Source organism: Squalius cephalus (genome assembly GCF_949319135.1).
Source record: "Squalius cephalus genome assembly, chromosome: 19".
Lineage (NCBI taxonomy): Eukaryota > Metazoa > Chordata > Actinopteri > Cypriniformes > Leuciscidae > Squalius > Squalius cephalus.
The window spans coordinates 35699638-35722878 of NC_137140.1; the positions used below are offsets into that span (position 1 = coordinate 35699638).

A 23241-nucleotide genomic window follows, 5' to 3' on the forward strand; every position below is an offset into this window, starting at 1 on the left:
ATTAATCGCATCCAAAATAAAAGTTTGTTTTTACATAATATGTGTGTGTGTACGGTGTATAATTATTTTCTATATATAAATAATACACACACATGCATGTATATATTTAAGAAATATTTGCATGTATATACTGTGTATATATATTTATATTATATATAATTTATATTATATATAAATATTTTATATATAAATAACACATTTTTCTTAAATATATATGCATGTGTGTGTATTTATATATAGAAAATAATTATACTCCGTACACAGACATAAATTATGTAAACACAAACTTTTATTTTGGATGCGATTAATCGCGATTAATCGTTTGACAGCCCTAAAAAATATATATTTTCAAAAACACTTTTTACTCTAAAACTGCAAGAAAATCAAAGCCCTACACCTAAACAAGTTGTGTTTTAAATTTGAGCCTGATATCTCAAAAAATGAGCTTTCGGTGAGATTGTGTTTGGCTGCAGTACCAAACGCTTCCACTAGATAGTTTTAATTTTTGACCGCGAGGAACACAAGTGTGACTATTTCTTTCAGGACCATTTAACCTTTTCAAATCATGTCCCTGATATTTTTTTGTGTGTGTTCACACAGCAAGTGCCAAAACCTTTACCAAGTTTCATACCATTCCGATGAAGTAAAAATTCTAAAAAAAAAACAAAACGTAAAATTTTTAGGTCAGAAATGACCAGAGCAACTAAAGGTTCCAAAAGGTTGTTTTTGCTGAAGAACCAGTTTTTGTTGAAGAACCAAAAAAACTTTCATTGAACAATTCAGTGTGAAGAGAATTTTAATAAGCTAAAGACCCTTTTTCCACGATAAAGAGCATTCTGTGGAATGGAAAGGTTTTTCTTTACTTGTTTTCAAAGCAAAGTCTCAGATACCGACGTTTGGCCAAACTCTAAAGCTGCCTCACATGCTTGTTCACTGTAATGCATTGCAACAAGTGTCTTTCGCTACAGCCTTAATGTCCTAAAATGCTGTTTAAAGCTGCAGTTCGTAGTTTCTCCTCTTTGTCTCCATCTCTGTTCGAAATCTGCAATTGCAGTTATTCGCGGAATGATCAGCTTTACGAGGGTTGTGCCTCGGGCGGATGAATCCGATGTTTTGAGGAGAACGTGCGTCTGTCAGTCGCCACCGGTGTGGATCCTGGCATTCGCAATCACAGATTATACTTTCTGTAAGAATGACCAATATAAGAATTTTCACTGGAAAATGTGTAAATCTGAACAACATCCACTTTTGTTCTGAGCAACTAAGAGAAAAAAAGCATTGCAGTAAATCACGCTGATTAAATCTAACGATCGCTCATCATATCACGTCAAACAGTGCAAATTATACTTTGTTCTCAGATTGTTAATGTTAACATCATCAGCATTGCGTGACATTTAAAGCCCTTCCGATATTATCCTTGTTTCCGCACGGGCCGGTGTCAGTCTCTCTTGTTCTGTAGCCGCTCCGAAGTCCGAAGACTTTCGCGTTTTACAGCGGGTGAATCTCCAGCTGGTGATCGTCGTTTGAACCTTTCTGGATCCGCCATCAAATTGCTCAGTTTAATTATATCCAGTGCTGTGAGAAAAGCCTATAAATCTCCAGCATCCTCACACTCATCGCCGACTAGCCGAGACTCTGGACAGATGTGGCGTAATGACGCAAAGACTTGCTCGAATTTCCCGTGCAAATCCACCAGTACCACTGGAGTTAAAAACATTATTACAAGCTTACCGGTTTGAGTCGAGCTACGGCAAACAGAGAGTTTTCAACACTGGTTATGCACTTGCTCAATTTATTTTGGATTATTTTTAACCCAAAAAACTTACAGACTGCAGCTTTAAATAGGCGTTTTAGTACCGAGTAATAGTGTGCATTGCATCCCTGTCTGAAACACAACCCTGAGCTCTGTCAAAATGGATTTTTTTTTCCTTCACTATTTTAGTTCTCTCTGCGTTCTCGCTCTTGCAATGCTGCCATTTACTGACAGAAATGCCCGAGAAATAAAAGACCCGCCGCTGCCGCCTGTCAGAAATGCATTAAGGCTCTTCACGAAACGAGTTTCATATCAGTCTGGCCACATGAGCACCATGAAACTGGACATTTGCTTCAGTCGAGCGCGTGTCGCTCTCCTCAGGGCAGAACACAAGCGACCTCCGGCTCTTATCGTGTGCCCAGAATAAACGGAGAGACCGACAGCTTCCAGGTGAGATTCGCTTCCAGCGCCACGGGAACTAAACACAGTCCTGTCCAGAACATCATCATAACCATCCGGACTCAATCTGAGAAAGCAATCAAGAATAATCCATTCGGAAAGCAACTTTGACAGGGTCAATATTTTACCCTGAATCGCATTTATAATGTTAGTCAGGGTTTCAACCAGGGACGGACTGACAATCTGTGCTTTCTGGAAAAGTCCAGAACGGCCGTCCAACTGAGGGCCGTCGGATCGGCACAAAAAAAAAGTGTAATAAAGCAATATGAACAGCCAACAGCAGGGGCACTAATACGATCACTTATACGCTACGTGTAAAAAAAAACAACTGAGGAAGAAGAGTCCGCCTACTAGCCACTGACAGAAAGTTAGTTTTATAAGGCTTAGGCTACCTATACTGCACTTTTAAATTTGCTTACATTATATTTGAATAGTTAAGTTATAGTAGCCTACATAGCAGTGGTCTCCGACGTAATGCCTGTGAGTTGCCCGCTAAACACATTCTATCCCCAACTTGCCAATAGCGCGCTCCACTGCAAATCGGGGCACCAGACCTCGACTAAATGGTATCATTTTGCGACCTTTTTTCGTGCCGGTGCAAGTAAACATTTGCACTTTTGCCTCTACAAAATTACCCAACTCTCTTTAATTATACGCTGTTATTTGCGTTGAGTATGAGAAACATCAAATGGCAAACGCTCAAAAAGCGGAACAAAACTTGTTTGATCTGAGCAGCGCAGAGCATCAGCTCGGCCCAAAAAACAGCGATCGCGGCCAAAGCTGATCTCGATCACGCGAACATTATTACACAGAGCTGCGCGATCCACTGAGAAGCATTTCAATTCAGCGCAGAATTCTCTATTTCTCTTATAAACTCACAGATGACTATGTGATTTAAGCTTGTTAAAAGCCAGATGAAACATCGCTGATATTCTCAACATATTGACGCAAAAAACAGGCGAAACATTGTTCCAAGAACAAACCAGTCAGAAGACATTTCACTCCACAACTTATGAATTAAGTGTAGTAAAACAAACATTTTTTTGGCAGAAATGTACCTGTATAAATTCATATTAAAAATGCTGTTATATTAATATAGTCATGTAGGCCTATATAGGCTATGTATTAAATGTAATGCAGTAGGCTTATGTTTTTGTTAAGAAGTTATGGCAGTTTATTTATTTATTTTTGCATTTATATTTATACTAAATGTTTGGGCTACTGTTTTTGATAACACATACAATAGGTTTATAGATAATCAACAAAAAAATCAATAAATATTTTCATAATTTTTCAGGAATTGTTGATTTTTTTTTAAAACGCTTGTAAGTCTGAACCAGAATATCAAGATATTTTATTATTTTGCATATGATGGTGTGAAGTAAAAAAGCACCACCATGTTATATGTATAATAAATATTTGAGTATAACAAACAAAAATCCCTTCTATTATTTTATCCCTTGAGGTAGCCCTCGCACACAAAAAGGTTGGTTGGAGGTTGGAGACCCCTGGTATATAACTATGTTTTATAATTATAAGTTTGTGTAATTTGGGGTTTCTGCCTGCAGTGGCATTTCATTATTTGCATTTTATGGCATTGTACATTTTTTTGTTTTTATTTGAAGGCTGAGGCTTCATTAATAAATACAACCCCAATTATCATCATTGGTTTGATATGTTACTTGCTGTGGATACTTTGTCTGATAGGCTACAGTATTGTGGCATAGTATCAGGACATCCTGGCTAGTGTCTGTTGCACAGGGGCGAATGGCCGGATGATGGGCCTATTTGGGAGAAAGTGCAGGGCTGTTTTTTAGCCCCAGTCCGTCCCTGGTTTCAACCACCCCAAAAAAAGCCCCAAAAAACATTAGTTAACATGAACTATAATGAACAATACTTCTTCAGCATTTATTAATCTTAGTTAATATTAATTTCAACATTTACTAATACGTTATTAAAATCAAAGGTTGTATTTGTTAACATTAGTTAATGCACTGTGAACTAACATGAACAGCTGGATTTTAATTAACTAAAATTAATAAAGATTAATGTAACAAATGTATTGTGCATTGTTAGTTCATGTTACTTAATACATTAACTAATGTTAACTAGTGAACCTTGTTGTAAAGTGTTACCGAAAAATTAATAGTAACTTGACGTATTACACAAAATTGAATTCAAATGCAAAATAACTCTTTATTTACAAGATCAAAACTGAACGGCAATGACAGAATTCATTATAATCGTGTAAACACGTTTTGTGACTCGCATAACAGGGTTATTATCGTTAACCAAAACTTAAACTATTAAAAACATTTCTGTTATTTGAAATAAAGCTGAAATAAAATAAAATAAAATATAGATATTGGTTGAAAAACTTACACTAAATTAAAATGAGAAATGTTGCCTTGGCAATAAACTGAAATAAGTTTGAGTTATTAAAACTGGACTAAAGTTATTAACTGGAAATACATTAAAAATATTTTTTTTTTTAAATGAAAAAAGTTAAGTTTAAGTAAAGTTTTATTTATATGAATAATAAAATGAGAAAAAAAAAACATAAAATTACAAAAAAAAAACTAAAATTAACACAAACAATAAAAATAAAAGCTAATTTAAAATATTAATAAAATAAAAAATAAAATAAAACACTGCATACATACAAGATACAAATCTAACATGTCCGGATACATTTTCAAGATAAAAAAAGGGAAATTTTATTTTGCATTAAGGAAAATTAACTCTATATTCGTACAGTTAAGCATTATTAGAGTTTACATGATCCGCAACATTTAAGCCCATTAATAACATTAACATCTTCATGCAAAATACACTTAATTGTTGAAATATGACCTTTCTCGACACGCTTCATGAGATCTGTTGTAAATGTTCATTGTTAATGTTTATCACACGATTCTGCCTCACATTCGATTTTTATTTCTATGGAATTCTGCAGGAAACATAAAATGAGAACAAAGACTTCCTCTAAAACATTATAATCTCAAAGGCACTGCATCGGCTTCATCCGGAGGGAAAACGAGTCTTTACACATGAAACAGAGAGACTTCAGCGGCCACTGTGTCGGACGAGACGAGAATACAAAAGACTTTCGGGAGAAAGAAGGACGTGCCGTTGTGGGATTGATATTCTGAGAGACGCACGCTCACGTCACACATGATCTACGATTCTCCAGAAGATGCAATACCTGGAAATCCTTCCGTGTCTCACGAGATCATATCTCCACCTTAGATTATTCCCTGCTGTCTGAAACCGATCTGACGCCCGAGAGGCTTTCAGATGAAGACTTTCAGGAGGATCCGATCCCAACGCTGACACACTGCTCACACACACACTCAAGAAACAGGCAACAAAAGAGGCTTTCACTGTTAAAACAGCAAGAAGACTCCAGCGCATGTTGACACGACATCAGATGTGACTGGCTTTCAATAAATCGAGAAACTGCATGAATTTTAAATGCATGTGTGCAAAAACCACTGGCGACTTTATTTCTCAGAATTGCGAGATATGAAGTTAGAATTGCGTGAAATAAAGTCGCAATTGCATCTTATAAAGTCAGAATTCTGACTTTTTTCTCACAATTGTGACTTTATATCACGCAATTCTGACTTTATATCACATAATCGCGAGTTTATATCTCATAATTCTGACTTTATAATACGCAATTGGGAGATATAAAGTCAGAATTGCATGATATAAAGTCGCAGTTGCGTGTTATAAAGTCAGAATTGCATGATATAAAGTCGCAATTGCGTGTTATAAAGTCAGAATTGTGAGATATAAAGTCCAATTCTAAGGAAAAAAAAGACAGACTTTTTTTTTTTTTTACCTCAGAATAGTTTATATCTTGCAATTCTGACTTTATAACACGCAATTGCGACTTTATATCATGCAATTCTGACTTTATATCTCCCAATTGCGTATTATAAAGTCAGAATTGCGAGATATAAACATGCAATTCTGAGGAAAAAAGTCAGAATTTCAAGTATATTTCTCACAATTGTGAGTTTATATCTCATAATTCTGACTTTATAACACACAATTGCGACTTTATATCACGTAATTCTGAGATAAAGTCAGAATTGTGAGATTTATACTTGCAATTGTGAGAAAAAAAAAGTCAGTATTGTGAGATTAAAAAGTCGCAATTACCTTTTTTATTTTTCACTCTGTGGCGGAAACAAGCTTCCATAGGAAACTGCATCTGAACATGAAGCTGGACTGAAAAAATTGCTGATTTTGGAAACAAAACAACATGAATTATGTTGTTAAAGTCAGCATGAAATTAAAATTCACCCTATTTATTTTCTAAACTCATGTGTTCCTGGACTTATTGTGAATAATTCACCTATTTATTTTCTAAACTCATGTGTTCCTGGACTTATTGTGAATAATTCATCAGTGCATGTTAAATAACTTTATAATCTTTTATCAAAATGTACCATCCTTTTCTTACTTACTTTACTTTCCAACCAATTGTCAAATAGAAACACTTTCCATCATCCAAACAACTTTTGATGGATAAAATCAGGTCATGTCTTGCATTATTTAACTTGTTGAATACTGCTCCAACTCAAAATACATAAGATAACGGATGTAAAACGGTCACAAAAACTTGCTTTAAAGTGCCTCTATTATGCTTTTTGGGATATTCTCTTTCATGTAGTGTGTAATGAAGCTGTTTGCGGATGTGAAAGCTCTGCAAAGTTTCAAAGATCAAAGATAAAAGTTTCTCTCCTAAAAGAAAGAATTGATTTCAGTCTCACAGGAGCTCAAATATACTAGGTTTGTAACTCATTTGCATAATGCCAGCCTGTGGTCTTGATTGGCTAAACAGCGTCTCTTAGCCCCGCCCTCAAACACTGTAGTGTATCTGAGACTGGAAGAGTTTGGTTCGTGTTGTTCGTGTGGAGAAGACGCTGTTTTCTGAGATTGATACAGTAAAACCCACGCCATCCTCACTGTTCCTATCACTGAGATCAAGAGCTGAGATTCAGATATGATAATGAGCGTTTGCTTTCTGACCAATCAGAGCAGAGCAGCTCTCAGAGAGGCGGAGCTTAGAGAGACTAAATCCTTTATTGAGCCTTTTCATTTCTTTTTCTGATGCGGCAATGTATATTATGAGGAAATTAAAGTGTTTTTGACATTAGATGCATGTAACACTATTGTAGGAGACTCTAAAACAACATTAGGAACCTTTAAAATAGCATAATTGGGGCACTTTAATGCATCATCTAAACTCTCTTGAAATGATCCTCTACCCTGCGCCAGTTCTGCAGAAACAGTGAAGGCAGATGCACTGGTCACATCGCCCTGGGCAAGAGCAATTACCCACAATCCCCTGCTGTCTGACTGCAAGCATATGCAGGAGGACAAACACGGCTTCCAGCTCAACTTCAGCTCGTGTGCTGGTTTTATACAGCGCTCCGGTGAGACGGGGAGAAAGGTTTCTGACGATGAAAATTTTAAAGGCCGGGTGCATCATTAAGAATTAAGCACCATTATGGCGGCAGTAAGGCAAGACTTTATGAATTCACATCCATACATAAGATGATTCACATCCACATAACTGACTCAACATGCCAGCTGTAGATATAATGGGTCTGGCTCTAAATAAATCAAATGCATTTGACAGCAAAATATGAATTAAAAGAGCATAGAGAATGCCACTATATAATTACTTCAATATCTGCATCAAATTGCATATTTTTGCTCAGTTTGGGCCCCTGATTATTATTATTTTATTTTTTTGGACTATTATTTCATATGTCTGGACTTCAAGGGTTAATGCATTATTAAAACCAAAATGTGCATCATCTGTTAATATTACTTAAAGAGCTAATATTTATTTTTATTAGCCAACATTAACAAATATTAATAAGTACTGTAACAATATTGCTCAATGCATGCATTGGGTCCTTTACCATTAAACACTCCAGTAACATTCCTATGGTTGCTATAACAACTAATATAAAAAATAAGACGAGACCATCCACTGTCTCTGACAGCTACAAGATTTCTGTTCTTTTATGATTAACGTGTCCTGACTGTAAAATAAGCCCCCAGATACCAGTAAAGCTTTAAAAGGGACAATTACACATAAGCAGTTTATGCAACTCATTTGCATAATCATTCGCTCATGCCACACCCATTTCCTGAACCGTTTACCATATATGGTAATAAAGTGTTTCCGAGTAAACAGATTAAACACAACATATGCTGCTTTTCCGTTTATAACAGATGCCACATCAGAACACATTCATAAACATGATTAGGACGCACAAACACCGCCTAGACGGATTATGAGCCGAGGCACAAAGAGGAAAGTGACCGTACTTCCACAAACTCCCAAAATGATCTTTAATTAGTTTCTCATTAACACATGTGAAAACCAAAATCACTGACTTCAACACATACAGTTGAAAACCAAGGCATTTTGTGCTTATGTGTCTCTGTATTCCAGATCTTCTCTTTTTATCTGCCTAAAACAATGAAAACAGCGACAATAAAAACGGCTGGCTCCTTCTGGATGCATAAAATGGAATTGGAATTGATTTGGCAACAAGAAACGGATGGCATTTCAGAAATATAAAGCTTCAAGGCTTTCAAACAAGTCATCGTCAACCAACTCAACATTCTAAAGATTATGTTGACAAAATTAATTCTACTTCCTTACATTGCAATTCTACGTTCCTGTTCGTCACCTCTGGAAATGAATAAGCATTCTTCTTTCATATTCATTTAGCAGACACTTTTATCCAATGCTACTTGCTACTAATTAGGAAAACAACCAAGTGGTTGATCTTAATTAAGTTCTGAATGATGCACAACCCCTAGTTTATCTTCATCCAATCAATTCCCCTTAAACAAAACATCACTAGCCGCGTTTCCATTACCCTTCAAATTGCGCAAATTGATATTGCGAATTGAAGATACGCCCAACGAAAAACGTCATTTTCGCAAAAACTCCCATTTATCGCAAGAAAGTTTTTCCGCTCGCATGAGGGGTTTTTTCAGGCAATTCAAAAAAGGAATATTTCGCAAAACTGCAATGGAAACGCATTTACAGTCAGCTGACGTAGATGACGCGGTGTGTTTGGACAGAATACGAGACAGAGCTCTTTATTAAATTCATAAAAGACAAAAGAATTACAGGAATAATGGATTCTAAATCTCAAATAAATGCCACAATCAAGACCTGGAAGCAGATCTGAGGGAGAAACACCCAGAAACTCCTCATATGTGCCGCTCACAAGTATAATAAGGGTTGTTCCTCACCATTAATACCATTAATAATTAGTGCGGTGGCTGTGATATATATAAACCTACCAATGTCCGTTGCCATGATTTTAGGAATGACTTATCGCGAGAGGGAAAAAAAATTAAGTTTTAGTCGCATAACATCGGTTAATGGAAACGCTGTCATTTCGCAATAGTTTTTTGCCGATATTAAGAAGAAAAAAAATTAAATTAAATAAAAAAATTAAAAATAAATAAATAAATAGCAAGTTTTGCGCAAATCTTTAATGGAAATGCGCCTACTCAAAAACACACCACATTATACAAGTAAAATGGGTTGCAAACATCAGGTTGACTCACTATTTTGCCAGAATATGTGTGTAAAAATTGTTCAAAACAAAGGTTATTTATTGGCATCCGATGGTTTCATGAAGAACCTTTAACATTCATGGAATCTTTCCATTCCACAAAAAGTTCTTTAGATTATTAAATGTTCTTCACAACAAGTGAAGTAAGTAAAATGGCTCTTTTAAAGTCTCCCTGTGGTGGTAATCAAGCTTTGTTTATATGTCTATGTAGTGTTTTTAATCTGCTTTAAGTCAAAGCATGTGTAAATTCATAAGTCGACAGCATTGCTGAGTATTTCCTCCTTAAAACTGCAGTGAACCAAAGACAGTCTCAAAAACACGCTTTGAAATCGCTGGTGTTTCTGACGTCACAAACTACCTTGTAACCAATCAGATCAACGTGTGATCGTCAACCAGTGGATCTCTGAGCTGAGTGAGTGAGTGGAGGCGGGGCTCATTTGCATATTCATAGAACCGCGCATACTAAATGAAGCAAGGGTGTCGAGTTACATTCAATATATTTTAAGGCATGAAGAGGAAAATTGGTGATCAAAGATGAGTTTTAAGGGATAAAATGACAAGAACTGATCACTGAAAGGTTCTTATAGGAACCAAAAATGGTTCATCACGTCATCGCTGCGAGAAAAACAACATCATCACAGGCAACAAACTACCTTTAATCTGATTTATTCACAGCAGGTGCAACAAATCATTCTCAGCGCATATTTGCCTGTGAAACACCATCTGTGAGAAACACTGCATTATCAGAGTCAAGACATCTGTCTGAAGCATGACTGCAAGAGAACGCAGATTCTTCTTGACATAAATGATGGTGATTGTCTCAGGAATACTGCTGTTATTAATAATAATGATGCCGTGCTGCAGAGCTATTAATCAATCACTGCTTCGGCACACAGATATCACAGATATAACATTTGAGTGACGCTTCCCTTCAGCAGCTTCTGCTAATTGTGCTCGAATCTGGTCTGAAGTTTGAGGTTTGCATCGCATTATACAAAGACAGGTGTTATCGTGACAGGAGCATCAGTCGACTTTCCCTCAGCGAATCTCCTCCAGCTTCAAAACACTCCTGCATTTCTGTCATAGTGCAGTTTAGTATTCAGAATCCATATTTAAAGGGGTGGTTGATTATGATTTGACTTTTCTAACTTTAGTTAGTGTGTAATGTTGCAGTTTGAGCATAAACAACATCTGCAAAGTTACAACGCTCAAAGTTCAAAGCAAAGGGAGATATTTGCTTTTAAAGAAATAACTTTTTAAGGACTACAACAAACGGCTGGTAGAGACTACACAAGCTTCCTCCCGGGTTAGTGACATCACCAACCCTAAAATTTACATAAACCCCGCCCCCTGAACACGATTTATAGATTATCAAGACAGAATATGCTAATCAATGACTAGAAGATAACTACACATCAGCTTCATAAATTCACCAACTAACCGTTCAGAAATGTCCTGTTGCTTCTACATGTTGTCACTTCTCGAGTCTCTCCATCATTGTCTGACTCCGGTTTGAACATAAAAGGCTAAAAGTTTTTGAGATGTTCAGTGCATGTGTGTGTGAGGTATAAGGACATGAGCTCTTGAAGCTCCGCCCCCTGTGCCGGGAGCAGCAGCTCATTTGCATTTAAAGGGACAGACACAAAACGGTGTGTTTTTGCTCACCCTCAAAAAGTGACAATTTTAACATCCAATATAAAAATATCTGTGGGGTATTTTGAGCTGAAACTTGACACACACACTCTGGGGACATCAGAGACTTATTATACATCTTGTGAAAAGGGCATTATACCACCCCTTTAATATGCAGCAAGCACAAATTACTCACAAGCTGACTGGTAAACTGCGATATTAAATGGTTTATATCAAATAGTAAGAATAACTACCTGACCATAAGAGACATGAATTGTTCAAATCATGCCATCTATTAACATTTATTATCAGAAGATTATCTAGAATGCCAAGTTTTTATTCTTCATACCTCCATGTGGTGACAAATATTTGAGGAATATTCCTCATATACACTCTCAGAAAAAAAGGTACAAAAGCTGTCACTGGGACAGTACCCTTCAAAAGGATTCTAATATGTACCATTTAGGTACTAATATGTACACATTTGGTACCAATATGTACCTTTGAGGGACTTATATGCACTCTTTAGGTACAAAGGTGTACCTTTTGAAAAGGTACCGCCACAGTGACAGCTTTTGTACCTTTTTTTCTGAGAGTGTACCTAAAAAATAAAGATAATTTAATAGCATAATGTAACATAATATAACATAATATGAAAAAATAAGCTTACGCAACATAAAACACAAAATACAATAAAACGTAACAACATGAAACAATAATGTAAAAAATGAAACAACAATGTAAAAAAATTTAAGTTATGTTGTTCATGGAATAACAAAAAACAACATGAAAAATAACATCATGAAACAAAAAATAAAACGTAACATAAATAAAATATAAAACAATGTAACATGACATACCATGAAAGAACAAAACATAACAAAAACAGCATAAAACATGAAACATAACAAAAAACATATAACAAAGTAAAATAAAAAACAATTAAACATAACACAATGAAACATAAAATGAAATATAATACATAACGTAACATGAATAAACAAAAACAAAATATGTAACATAACATAAAACATTATATAAAACATCATTAAATAAAACAACATAACATGACATAACACCATAAAGCATAACATGTTTTTGTCATGCATTGAGTTGCTAGGAAAACAAACAGCTCAATAAATGTATTGTATGGTAAATGCATGAACAAAAATCATGCAAAATACCATTTCATGGCTGATAAGAAATAATTATGGCTGGTAAACTTTAAGAACTCACGTGCAACTATAGCAGGTGTGGTAAAAAGTTCATTTTGGACCCTGTCAGTATCATATCATACAGTGCAGAAGTAAAAAGCAACGTGTGCATGTGTTCAACACTTGTCCTCAGCTGTAACGAGTCTATTGGAAATGCATTTTTTCATGCAGCCTGTAACAAACACAAGCAGACGAGAAGCTGAGGAGTGAAACACAAGACTGTGTACTGTACAGAAGTGTAGAGGCTCATCGACTGTTTACAGTGTCACGAGTGTGAATAAACATGAGCATTAATCACTCACACACACACACACACACACATCATTAGTGTGAGGAAACATATCTACACTGGCATATGGCTCAATGCATCAGCGCATCATTTACATTATAACACTCCAGATTTCACCTCTGACCAGCGTGAACTTTCTGAAGTTTTAAAAGATTCATTTATTCACACATTATTCATCGTGCATCACAATATCCAAGTGCATTCAGCTCTCGGGCGTAATGTAAGCATGCACTGCAATATTACATTTAAATCAAATTGTCTTAAATCAATCTGACCGTAGCACTGATCAAATGTCTTCAAATAACTTGACCTCGATAAAAAATACCTGAATGCATTAGAAGTTCATCTAGGATGCCTGAAGTTTATTCCTCAGACCTCCAACATCTCGTGTTTTTGTGATTATGCACTTTCAGAGTTTGAGTTTGTCACAAACATGCATGGAAAAATTCAATTGAAAGATAAATGCATGAATAAAAAACATGCAAAATATAGTTTCAAAAACGCAATCAGATGTCTAGAGTGACGTATGGTATTTAAATTAAGAAACAAAATAAATTAGTCATCTTGACTATTCCACTTTAACTTTAGTCTCCAGTGTTCGTGCACGAGTGAGTCCAAAGGTAAATCTGCTCATTAACATAAATTAAGAAAGAAAACAGATGCGTTTCATCCAGTCTTTAGGCTGTACGGGTTCAAGTGAAGTTCATCACAATGGGGTTTACAAAGGGATGCACGATATATCGGCCACCATATCGGTATCGGCCGATAATATATGTTCATTTTTAATGTTATCGGCCTGATAAGAAGATATGGCCGATATATCAAAGCTGATTAATAATGTATTATTTCCTTCAGCTGAGACACTGTTCAACATGATGGTTTTGAATTGCTTGAAATATGATTGAAATCACTTTTAAAAAAAAGTAAGATACGGCAAAGTGCAACATGTGAAGCGCAAATCTGTCATATCGGCTACATAAACTTATAATAAGAACATCATTATAATTGTGTTTGGGATATGAATTTTTTATATAAATATAATATTATATAAATATATATTTTTTATATAAAAAATATATAAAACTTTGGATTTAGATTTATCGGCCAATATATCGGTTATCGGCTTTCAAATATAAAGAATTATCGTGTTCGGTGCATCCCTTTAGGTTTACACATCTTTATTGTTTTAAATCCCTGTTCCTGGTAATCTGAATAAGTTCCTCTTGCAGCATCTCTTCTCTTCTCTGATGATGTGGGCGGGGCAACCTGTCACTCACATGAGATCAGCCAATAGCAAACCACAACCATCCAATCAATTCCTCACAGACCCAATCAAGCCCCGCCCACATTTGTTCTTGTTCCAGAAGCGTTTCACACGGATATACGATACAATAGGGTTTGTCAACGCCAGGATCATAACACTGCCCTCTGACTAGCCAATCACATCACTGCTAATCTGACGAGGTTCCCTAAAACCACCGGCCCAGCAACTGACCAGTCAAACCAGAACCCTTGGTCTAACACACACACACACACACTCACTCTCCGGCCCTCGCCTGTCACCCGAGTCAGTCCTGCACTGAATGACAGTTCCCAATGTGTCTTTCTCTTCAATAAACAAACACAAAACACACAATGTCTGTCTATGCAGCGCTAACTCATCCAGACAGGAGGACCTCGGGGAGCAGACGGGACTTCAGATGTCATTTCTCACACAACTTCCCCGTTTCCCACTCTCTCTTCCACACAGCGTGAAGGAGATGAGCTGAGATCATGTGGAAATAAGAGCACAGAAAGTTTCCTTGCTGAAAAAAACTACAATATGAATATAAAACTTATAAAACATACAACCGAAACAATGTTTCTTCTCAGCGATGCCTGTTTATCACAGTATAGAAGCTTTTGTGCAATGGAAGTTAAAGGTTCTTCACTATGTTCAAGTCACCATGAAATCAAAATGTAAAAAAGGTAAAGTAAAAAAGTAAAAAAAAAAAAAAAGGAATATTGCAGTAATTATAAGTTATTTATCTGTGCACATCGTTTTAAATTCATTTTCCTGGTAATCTTGAATCAGAATAAGTTCCTCTTGCAGCATCTCTTCTCTGATGATGTGGGCGGAGCAACCTGTCACTCACATCAGATCAGCCAATAGCAAACCACAACCATCCAATCATCCAATCAATTCCCCACAGACAAAATCAAGCCCCGCCCACATTTGTTCTTGTTTCATATAAGGCACATTGGGGAAGAAAATACTAGCACAAATTCGGTATCATGGCAACTTTAAGCTAGTGTAGATATAGCAAAAGTAATCTAAATTAAAAAAAAAAAAGTCCAAAACTACATAAATATATTCAGTATTAATCACATTCACAATAAGTATACATTATCGACTGATATCAATAAGCTGAAATGAATAAATTAATTAAAAGTAGGCTACATTTTGATAACAAATTTGGTTTCCAATCCATATATCGTGCATCCCAAATTGAGGACCTCATAAAATAAAACATGCAACATTAAGACATTATTTGAATAAAAAAAATAAAATAAACGATAATAATATTCACTTTCATAGTTTGCATTGCAACAGCAGATACTGGGGCTAGTTGTTACTAAGTCTATATCTCATTAAGTCTTGCACATCAGATTTACTCTAGCACTGTATGTTGGCGTCAAACATTTAGCCTATTTCAACATAGATAAATGTAAAATTAAATTAGTTTTATTTTTACAATTGTTTTAATTCGTTTAACATTTTGCTGACAGCCTATAATACATAGATAATATGTATATAATATATATATATATATATATATATATATATATATATATATATATATATATAAAGAAAAAGTATTCTCAAATCAGAGCCAATCAGGTTCCCGATGTGACAACATGCCCCACCATAGGGGTTATTAATGTTTAAAATGAATAAAAATCGCTATTCATGACAGTAACGGTGAAAAAAGGTCAATGGCATTTTTGCAGTCAAGACTAAAGGTGTTTGTCTTTAAACATTTTTAAAGGTGATACTTTAAAAATATAGGCTACTACCCTTGCAATGTTGTAGTTCAGTCAGATTGTCTGTTCGGTTGAATTGTAGATAAATATAAAAAATTAACAGATTTTAAACTGACGCGGACAGTAAACGGCGGGAAACTCACGTCTCTGAAGCGGTTCCAGTGTTTGACGGTTCGGCTGTACTGGTGGACGGTTGAGAGCCACTGCTGCTCGTCCTCAAGGAAATTCCCGCCACCGATCTCCCGCGCTTCCCTCACGCTCATCATCAGTGTCACGAGCAGCAGCTGAACAACAGATAAACCGCTCATCATGATCCGTTTCTCACGAAGAAACACGAGAGAGATCCGAGCGAGGCGATGGTCTGATCACCGCTCAGGTGACGAACTGATGATGAGGGCGAGAGAGGGAGAGAGAGAGGGGGCGAGAGGGAGAGAGGGCGAGAGAGAGAGAGAGAGAGAGAGAGAGGGGAGAGAGAGAGAGAGAGAGAGAGAGAGAGAGAGAGAGAGAGAGAGAGAGAGAGAGAGAGAGAGAGAGAGAGAGAGAGAGAGAGAGAGAGAGAGAGAGAGAGATTCAGGAGTCGCTGTCCTGCATATGTGCAAGTGCCATTGAACTGAGGCAATTAAATTCATCAATTGATGTTGGCATTTACGAAATAAGGACCAAAATAGCATTATATATTACCCATTTTACATATTTAGCATGATAATCTCATGGTATTCTTTGAATACGGTGGAATAATATATACAGTCGCCTATAATATTACGTGTCAGTATTATGTTGTGTCTTGTGTTAGTTAGTCACCTGCTAGTTAGTCTCCTTGGTTACTGATTATGTTCAGCTGTCTGTCATTAAGTTCCCTGTGTATTTATACCCCTGTTTCTTTCAGTTCACTGTCTGTTCTCTTGTGAGTAGTTTGTGTTATCGTTCTCGCTGCCTTCCTCTATGTATTATCTTCGTGTTTATTAAAGAAAGTTAGCATTTAATCTTCCTCGTCTTCATTCTGAGAATACGCTACAGTGTATAGGCCTATATATAGGCTATATATATTTCATACATTTTATTTTTATACACATATTATGTTTAGTATGACCCTCATGTCCCACCACAGTACATTTTGTATGGAAATTTTCTCTTTAAAAGCCATTCCCACCACCATGATACAGATGAAAAATCATTTTCAAACCTTAACTGAACACAATTAATCCCTTAAAACGCAAAGTCCAGTGGTGATTGCATACTTGGATATGTAGTCAACATTTGAAGTGTATCAAAACCTTTCATCAAAATGCATTTTTTTATGTATAACTTTGATTAAGTTTTTTGATCCACTTCAAATGTTGACAACTGTATATCATGGTATTGAATGATTACCACATTAAAATACTCATAAATAAGCATACAACTATGTTAAGTATACTACTTCAATGGTATTACCATAGTACATGTCAAAAAGGTATTTTTATAGTGATGATAATGCAGGGTATTCACCACAGTTCGTTTCAGCACTAAGTCAATCTGTTTTTAGTGGAATATTTAGAGGAATAAAGTAAACCAGAGATTAGTCTAATGAGCATATGAGGATTCAATAATAATCCCAGATTATACTGCAATTTCCCCGCTCTGATGACACGAGAGTGTGTGATGAACAAACATGACCACCATCATCATCTACACACACATCAGCACACGTGTGTGAAATGGACATTTTCACGTTTCGATCATTCTTCTGTTTCAAAAGTCTGATTTAGACGTTCTCAAACAGATTATTAGTTGCAGGTTTAGATTTAAATCGTAATAATCCGCTTTCTCTACGATAATCTCACATTTTATTTATCCATTCGACCCACTGGAAGGTTGTTTAGTAAATCAAACTCTTTCTGGATGTCTGTCAAAAACACAATTTAGAAATGTACATTTACAAGCATATCTATGATCCCAGAAAATCAATATGGAGTTAGATTAATAAAGATGACAGTATTTCAATAGACTAGTGTCGAATAATCAACTCTTACATGTTATTTATGCAGCGTTTGTAAATACGAGGCTACTTATTTATCGCTTTGAAATGAACACATCTGAAATAAATCTGCATCTAAACCCGTTTGCTGTTACAAAAAGAATCAGGAAAGTATTGAGTTAAACCAAAGCAACCCAGCAGGGTTAATGAGGCATTTCATCGTTTACTAATTGTAAATAAATCCTCAATATTATGTTTAAATCATGTGCTATAACAGACTTCTTCAGATTTGGATTTTTTGCTACATGACATGCGACTATAAAGCGCTTGCTCTTCATCAAAGACGTCTGGAGATTATTAATGAGGAGTGTTGCTGAACTGAGAGGTTGTGAATGAGATGTGGAGGTTTGATGTGTGAAAGAAGCCCACGGCATTATTCATTGAGTGGGAAGAAGTGAAATCAGGTTACACTGCCTCTATAGTGACAGAAAAGTGTCTGTTGCCAGCATTATTCAGCATTCACCAAATATTATAGTTCATATTTGACTTTTAGATATATTAAGTTGTATTGCAACTCAATCAATTGCCTCAAAAATGTTAAGTTTTGAGTCACGTTTTTAAGTAAACAAACTCAACATATTTGACTAATGTGTACTTAAAACAATGACAACACAAACTAATAAACATTAGTTTGGTTAACATAAAATGGTGGTTGTGTACTTATTTTTTAAAGTTCTGTGAACTTATTCCAAACTTTTAGTCATAAGAACTGAAAATAATTGAGTTGCCTTAACAGAAAGCTGTAAGTCATATTAACAGCAAATATTTGAGTTGAGCTAAATGAACACTTTAACTGTTATCTAAAGGTACAAGTAAGTCATCCAACCTTTTATGTTCTGGAAAATGTTGACTTCATTATTGGTGTTTATTTAAATGAAATATTGTTGTATAATTATTATAAAATATCTGTTTACTATTATCATTGTTAAAATCATTGGATCATCCATCATTATTCACTGTAAAAAGTGAACAGTTGGATCAACTTAAAACAATTACTTCAATTGGTAACACCTAAGGAAATTAAGTTTTCTCAACTTAAATGATCAGATTTTTCACGATAAAATGTGATAATTTAAGTTGAGAAAACTTAATTTCTTTAGGTGTTACCAATTGAAGTAATTTTTTTTAAGTTGATCCAACTATTCACTTTTTACAGTGTTGCAGTGATTATTATGTTTCTAGCATGTTATATGTTTGGCGACAGTTCTTCTAATCCTAATTAATAGAGTGTGTATAGCTTTTCATTTCTTAAAGTCCTTTTTTTTCCTTAAAAAATATCTTCATGCCTTAAAATATCTTCAATGTAACTCGACACCCTTGCCTCATTTAGTATGCGCGGTTCTATGAATATGCAAATGAGCCCCGCCTCCACTCACTCACTCAGCTCAGAGATCCACTGGTTGTCGATCACACGTTGATCTGATTGGTTACAAGGTAGTTTGTGATGTCAGAAACACCAGCGATTTCAAAGAGTGTGTTTGAGACTGTCTTTGGTTCACTGCAGTTTTAATATACATACACATATACATACATGTATATATGCAAATTGAAACCACAGTGAGACTGATCAATGACTGATCAAGTCAGACAGATTTGCATACACACTGTTTTTCTAAAAGCATAAAGTTTTCTTTTTTCACGCTGTGATCAGCAATCGATTTCTGTAGAGTCATGAGTCAACCTCTGACGTAATCAGACAATTTACCTTCAAATTATTCATAATATTGTGCATAAAAGTCTAAATCTCATTAGTCCAAGATGTCTAGCTGAGTCCTGAGAGATTTCAGCAGAAAGAGTTAATCACTAACTAACCAGCAACATGATCAGATCTTGATGTTCTGTGCTTAATATCTCACATATAAAAAGACACTAAACTTGAATATCAAATATCAAACTGTACATGACATAGTCGTAATGTTTAAATAAAGTGGATATAATTCAGAGAAAGATTTGTATCTTGCCAGCTTGTCTTATAGTAATACAGTCCTGTCTTTATTAAACTCATTTGCGCTGAAAGCATTGGTGCATTCATAATGAGCCACTAATTACATCCTGGCAAACATCCATTTCAGTTGAAACATTTCAAAATTTGTGAAGTATTAGTGCATTTCTAGAGGCTGATTTATGTCCGCTTTCATCTGAGCTCTAAGAAGAGAATCTCAGCTCAAATCTCATTAACTTACAAACGAGCATCTCTGTGAACGAGTCTCTCTCCTCTTCCTCTCAGGAGACTCTCTGGCTCTGATGAAGACATTGTGCTGACCTTTAACACACACACACACACACACACACACGCACGAGAGAGAGAGATTGAAAGAGAAGCATTTTGGGTCTAAATCCGGCTGTAACGCGTGTCTCAGGGAGTGTGGGTTTAATTCTCTGCAGAGACTCCCTTTGCTTTTATATAATGTATGAAGGCACTTGTCTAACTGCAGACTTCCAGTGTTGTCAAGCTAAATGCTACATTAAGAACATGCCTCACATGTGTATTTATATACAGTACAGGTCAAAAGTTTGGAAACATTATGTTTTTTTATATTTTTGAAAGAAGTCAAGTCAAGTATATTTGTATAGCGCTTTTCACAATACAGATTGTATCAAAGCAGCTTCACAGTATTAAATTAAAATAATACAACAAGGTTTGTTTCTAGTGGAATTTATTGATTGATAAAATTAAAATTAAATATCCCCAAAATATCCACTCTAAAAAGAAGTCTCTAATGCTTATCAAGGCTGCGTTTATTTGATCAAAAATACAGAAAAAAACAGTAATATTGTGAAATATTATTACAACTTAAAATAATAGTTTTCTATTTGAATATACTTTAAAAAATAATTTATTCCTGTGATGCAAAGCTGAATTTTCAGCATCATTACTCCAGTCTTCAGTGTCACATGTGACATCCGGTCTATCACATGATCCTTTAGAAATCATTCTAATATTCTGATTTATTATGAGTGTTGGACACAGTTCTGCTGCCTAATATATTTGATGAATAAAAGGTTAAAAAGAACTGCATTTATTCAAAATAAAAAATATATTTTCTAATAATATAAATCTTCTTTACTATCACTTTTTTATCAATTTAACACATCCTTGCTGAATAAAAGTATTGATTTATTTAAAAAAAAAAAAAAAATACTGACCAGTAGTGTATATTGTTGTTACAAAAGATTTCTATTTTTAAAACATTTGCTTCTTTTTTTTTCTTCTTTTTTTTACTTTTTACTGTTTCCAACTTTGATAATGAATCATCATATTAGAATGATTTCTAAAGGATCATGTGATAGACTGGAGTAATGATGCTGAAAATTCATCTTTGCATCACAGAAATAAATGATAATTTAAAGTATAATAAATTGAAAACCAATTATTTTAAATTGTAATAATATATCACAATATTACATTTTTTTTCTGTATTTTTGATCAAATAAATGCAGGCTTGATGAGCAGAACAAACTTCTTTCAAAATAGTAATGTGTCCAAACTTTTGACCTGTACTGTATACTGTACATCCACAGTAAAGCCTGAACTATCAGCTTTAGACATCAGAAACATGCTGTATACATCAACACTACTCTGAATGTCCAAACAAGGAGTTACAGTATTAAAGTCCCTCTGTAGTCAATCATTTTATCACTTAAAACTCATCTTTTATCACCGATAATTATTTAAACGTTTTTTCCTTGAAAAAAATTCTTTATGCCTTAAAATATCTTTGAATGTAACTCGACACCCTTGCCTCATTTAGTATTCGCGGTTCTATGAATATGCAAATGAGCCCCGCCTCCACTCACTCACTCAGCTCAGAGATCCACTGGTTGACGATCACACGTTGATCTGATTGGTTACAGGGTAGTTTGTGACGTCAGAAACACCAGCGATTTCAAAGCGTGTTTTTGAGACTGTCTTTGGTTCACTGCAGTTTTAAGGAGGAAATACTCAGCAATGCTGTCGACTTATGAACTTACACATGCTTTGTCTTAAAGCGTACAACAATAAAATAAAAATAAACAACATTAAAAACTTGATTTTCACCACAGGGGGACTTTAAATTAATGTTGCAATTAACCATGCTTTAGTATGAACACACAAAGATCTGTGCTGGATAGCAGATCATCAGAGATATATATATATATATGTATGTATGTATATAAGGATGAACTGTATTTAACCTTATTTATTAATCTGAACTGTGCAATAAATCAGACATAATTGAACATCACAAGCAGTAAAAGCTTCATATTTTCAGTGAAAGAGTCTCAAGGCTGAACTCGACAGGTTTCTTTTGAATAAAACAGTGCTGACATTAACCTGAAGAGAGACACGTTTTCTCTTTCTCTTTCTGGACTGATTTTATGTTTTATGTGTCATCATTCCATTCAAGAGCATCTCAGAGCAAACAGCCTCATCGTGACCTTATAGCGCCACCTGCTGGACACTGACCGACAGCACGACACAGAAGACACTGTGAAGCAGTGGCTCTCGACCAGGGGTCCGGGGTCCACTAGGGGCCTCAAGATGACTTTGCCATCTTGAATAGTAATCGTGCTCTATAGCGCCACCACCAGTTCAAAAACACAATTTTCAAATGGTTATAACATTTATTTAACATTTTGTTCTAGAAAAATTAAACTTAATACACCCGATTCCTCTCATCATGCCGATCACATTCAACATCTTACATTAAGGCTCCGCCCATTATAGTAGTGGCCATTTTGAAAAGTACAGTATTCTGATTTTTCACAACTTTTCAAACAAATTTTGCCCAATTCTTACGAAAACTGGCTCAGATGATCTCTGGGCCAAGCCGCACAGAAATGACCTAACAAGTTATGATGTCACAAACCTAATGAATTTAATTGAATACCTTTATTTGTATTATATAGCTATACAACCCAAAATTGGTTCAGAGGCTGTTTCTCGGCCAAACTTTGATCAATCTAAATGAAACTCGGCACGCTTCATCAGAGCCATAATCTGAGGGGACACACCAAAGTTGGAAACAGCGCCACCTATGGGTCATGAAATATGCAAAAATAGCTATTTTTGCTTATAACTTTTGAGCAGTTTGTCAAAAAAAATCATGATCTTGTTGTCTATGGATTCCTTGGGTCATGCCGAACATGTGGATACAGATTCCTGACATTTAATCTACATTCAAATAAAACACTGGGATAAAAATGATTGTAATGCACAGACTCTTGAAACCAATTGTGCTGCT

General features: G+C 35.4%; 2 protein-coding genes across 4 annotated transcripts in view; both read right to left on the reverse strand.

Moving 5' to 3' along the window:
• LOC307146871 (testican-2) overlaps window positions 1–16394 on the reverse strand; it is a 43488-nt gene extending 27094 nt beyond the window's left edge. For both annotated transcript variants that reach the window (XM_079851197.1, XM_079851196.1), the window contains exon 1: window positions 16143–16394. In XM_079851197.1, the coding sequence (XP_079707323.1) occupies window positions 16143–16310 (168 nt within the window). In that variant the 5' untranslated portion in view covers window positions 16311–16394. The remainder of the gene's footprint in view (window positions 1–16142) is intronic.
• A 6498-nt stretch (window positions 16395–22892) lies between these two features.
• The window catches only part of ascc1 (activating signal cointegrator 1 complex subunit 1), a 44759-nt gene continuing 44410 nt past the window's right edge, over window positions 22893–23241 (reverse strand). For both annotated transcript variants that reach the window (XM_079851204.1, XM_079851205.1), the window contains one exon: window positions 22893–23241. This exon is cut by the window's right edge and continues 295 nt beyond it. The gene's annotated coding sequence lies outside the window, so the exon portion shown is untranslated.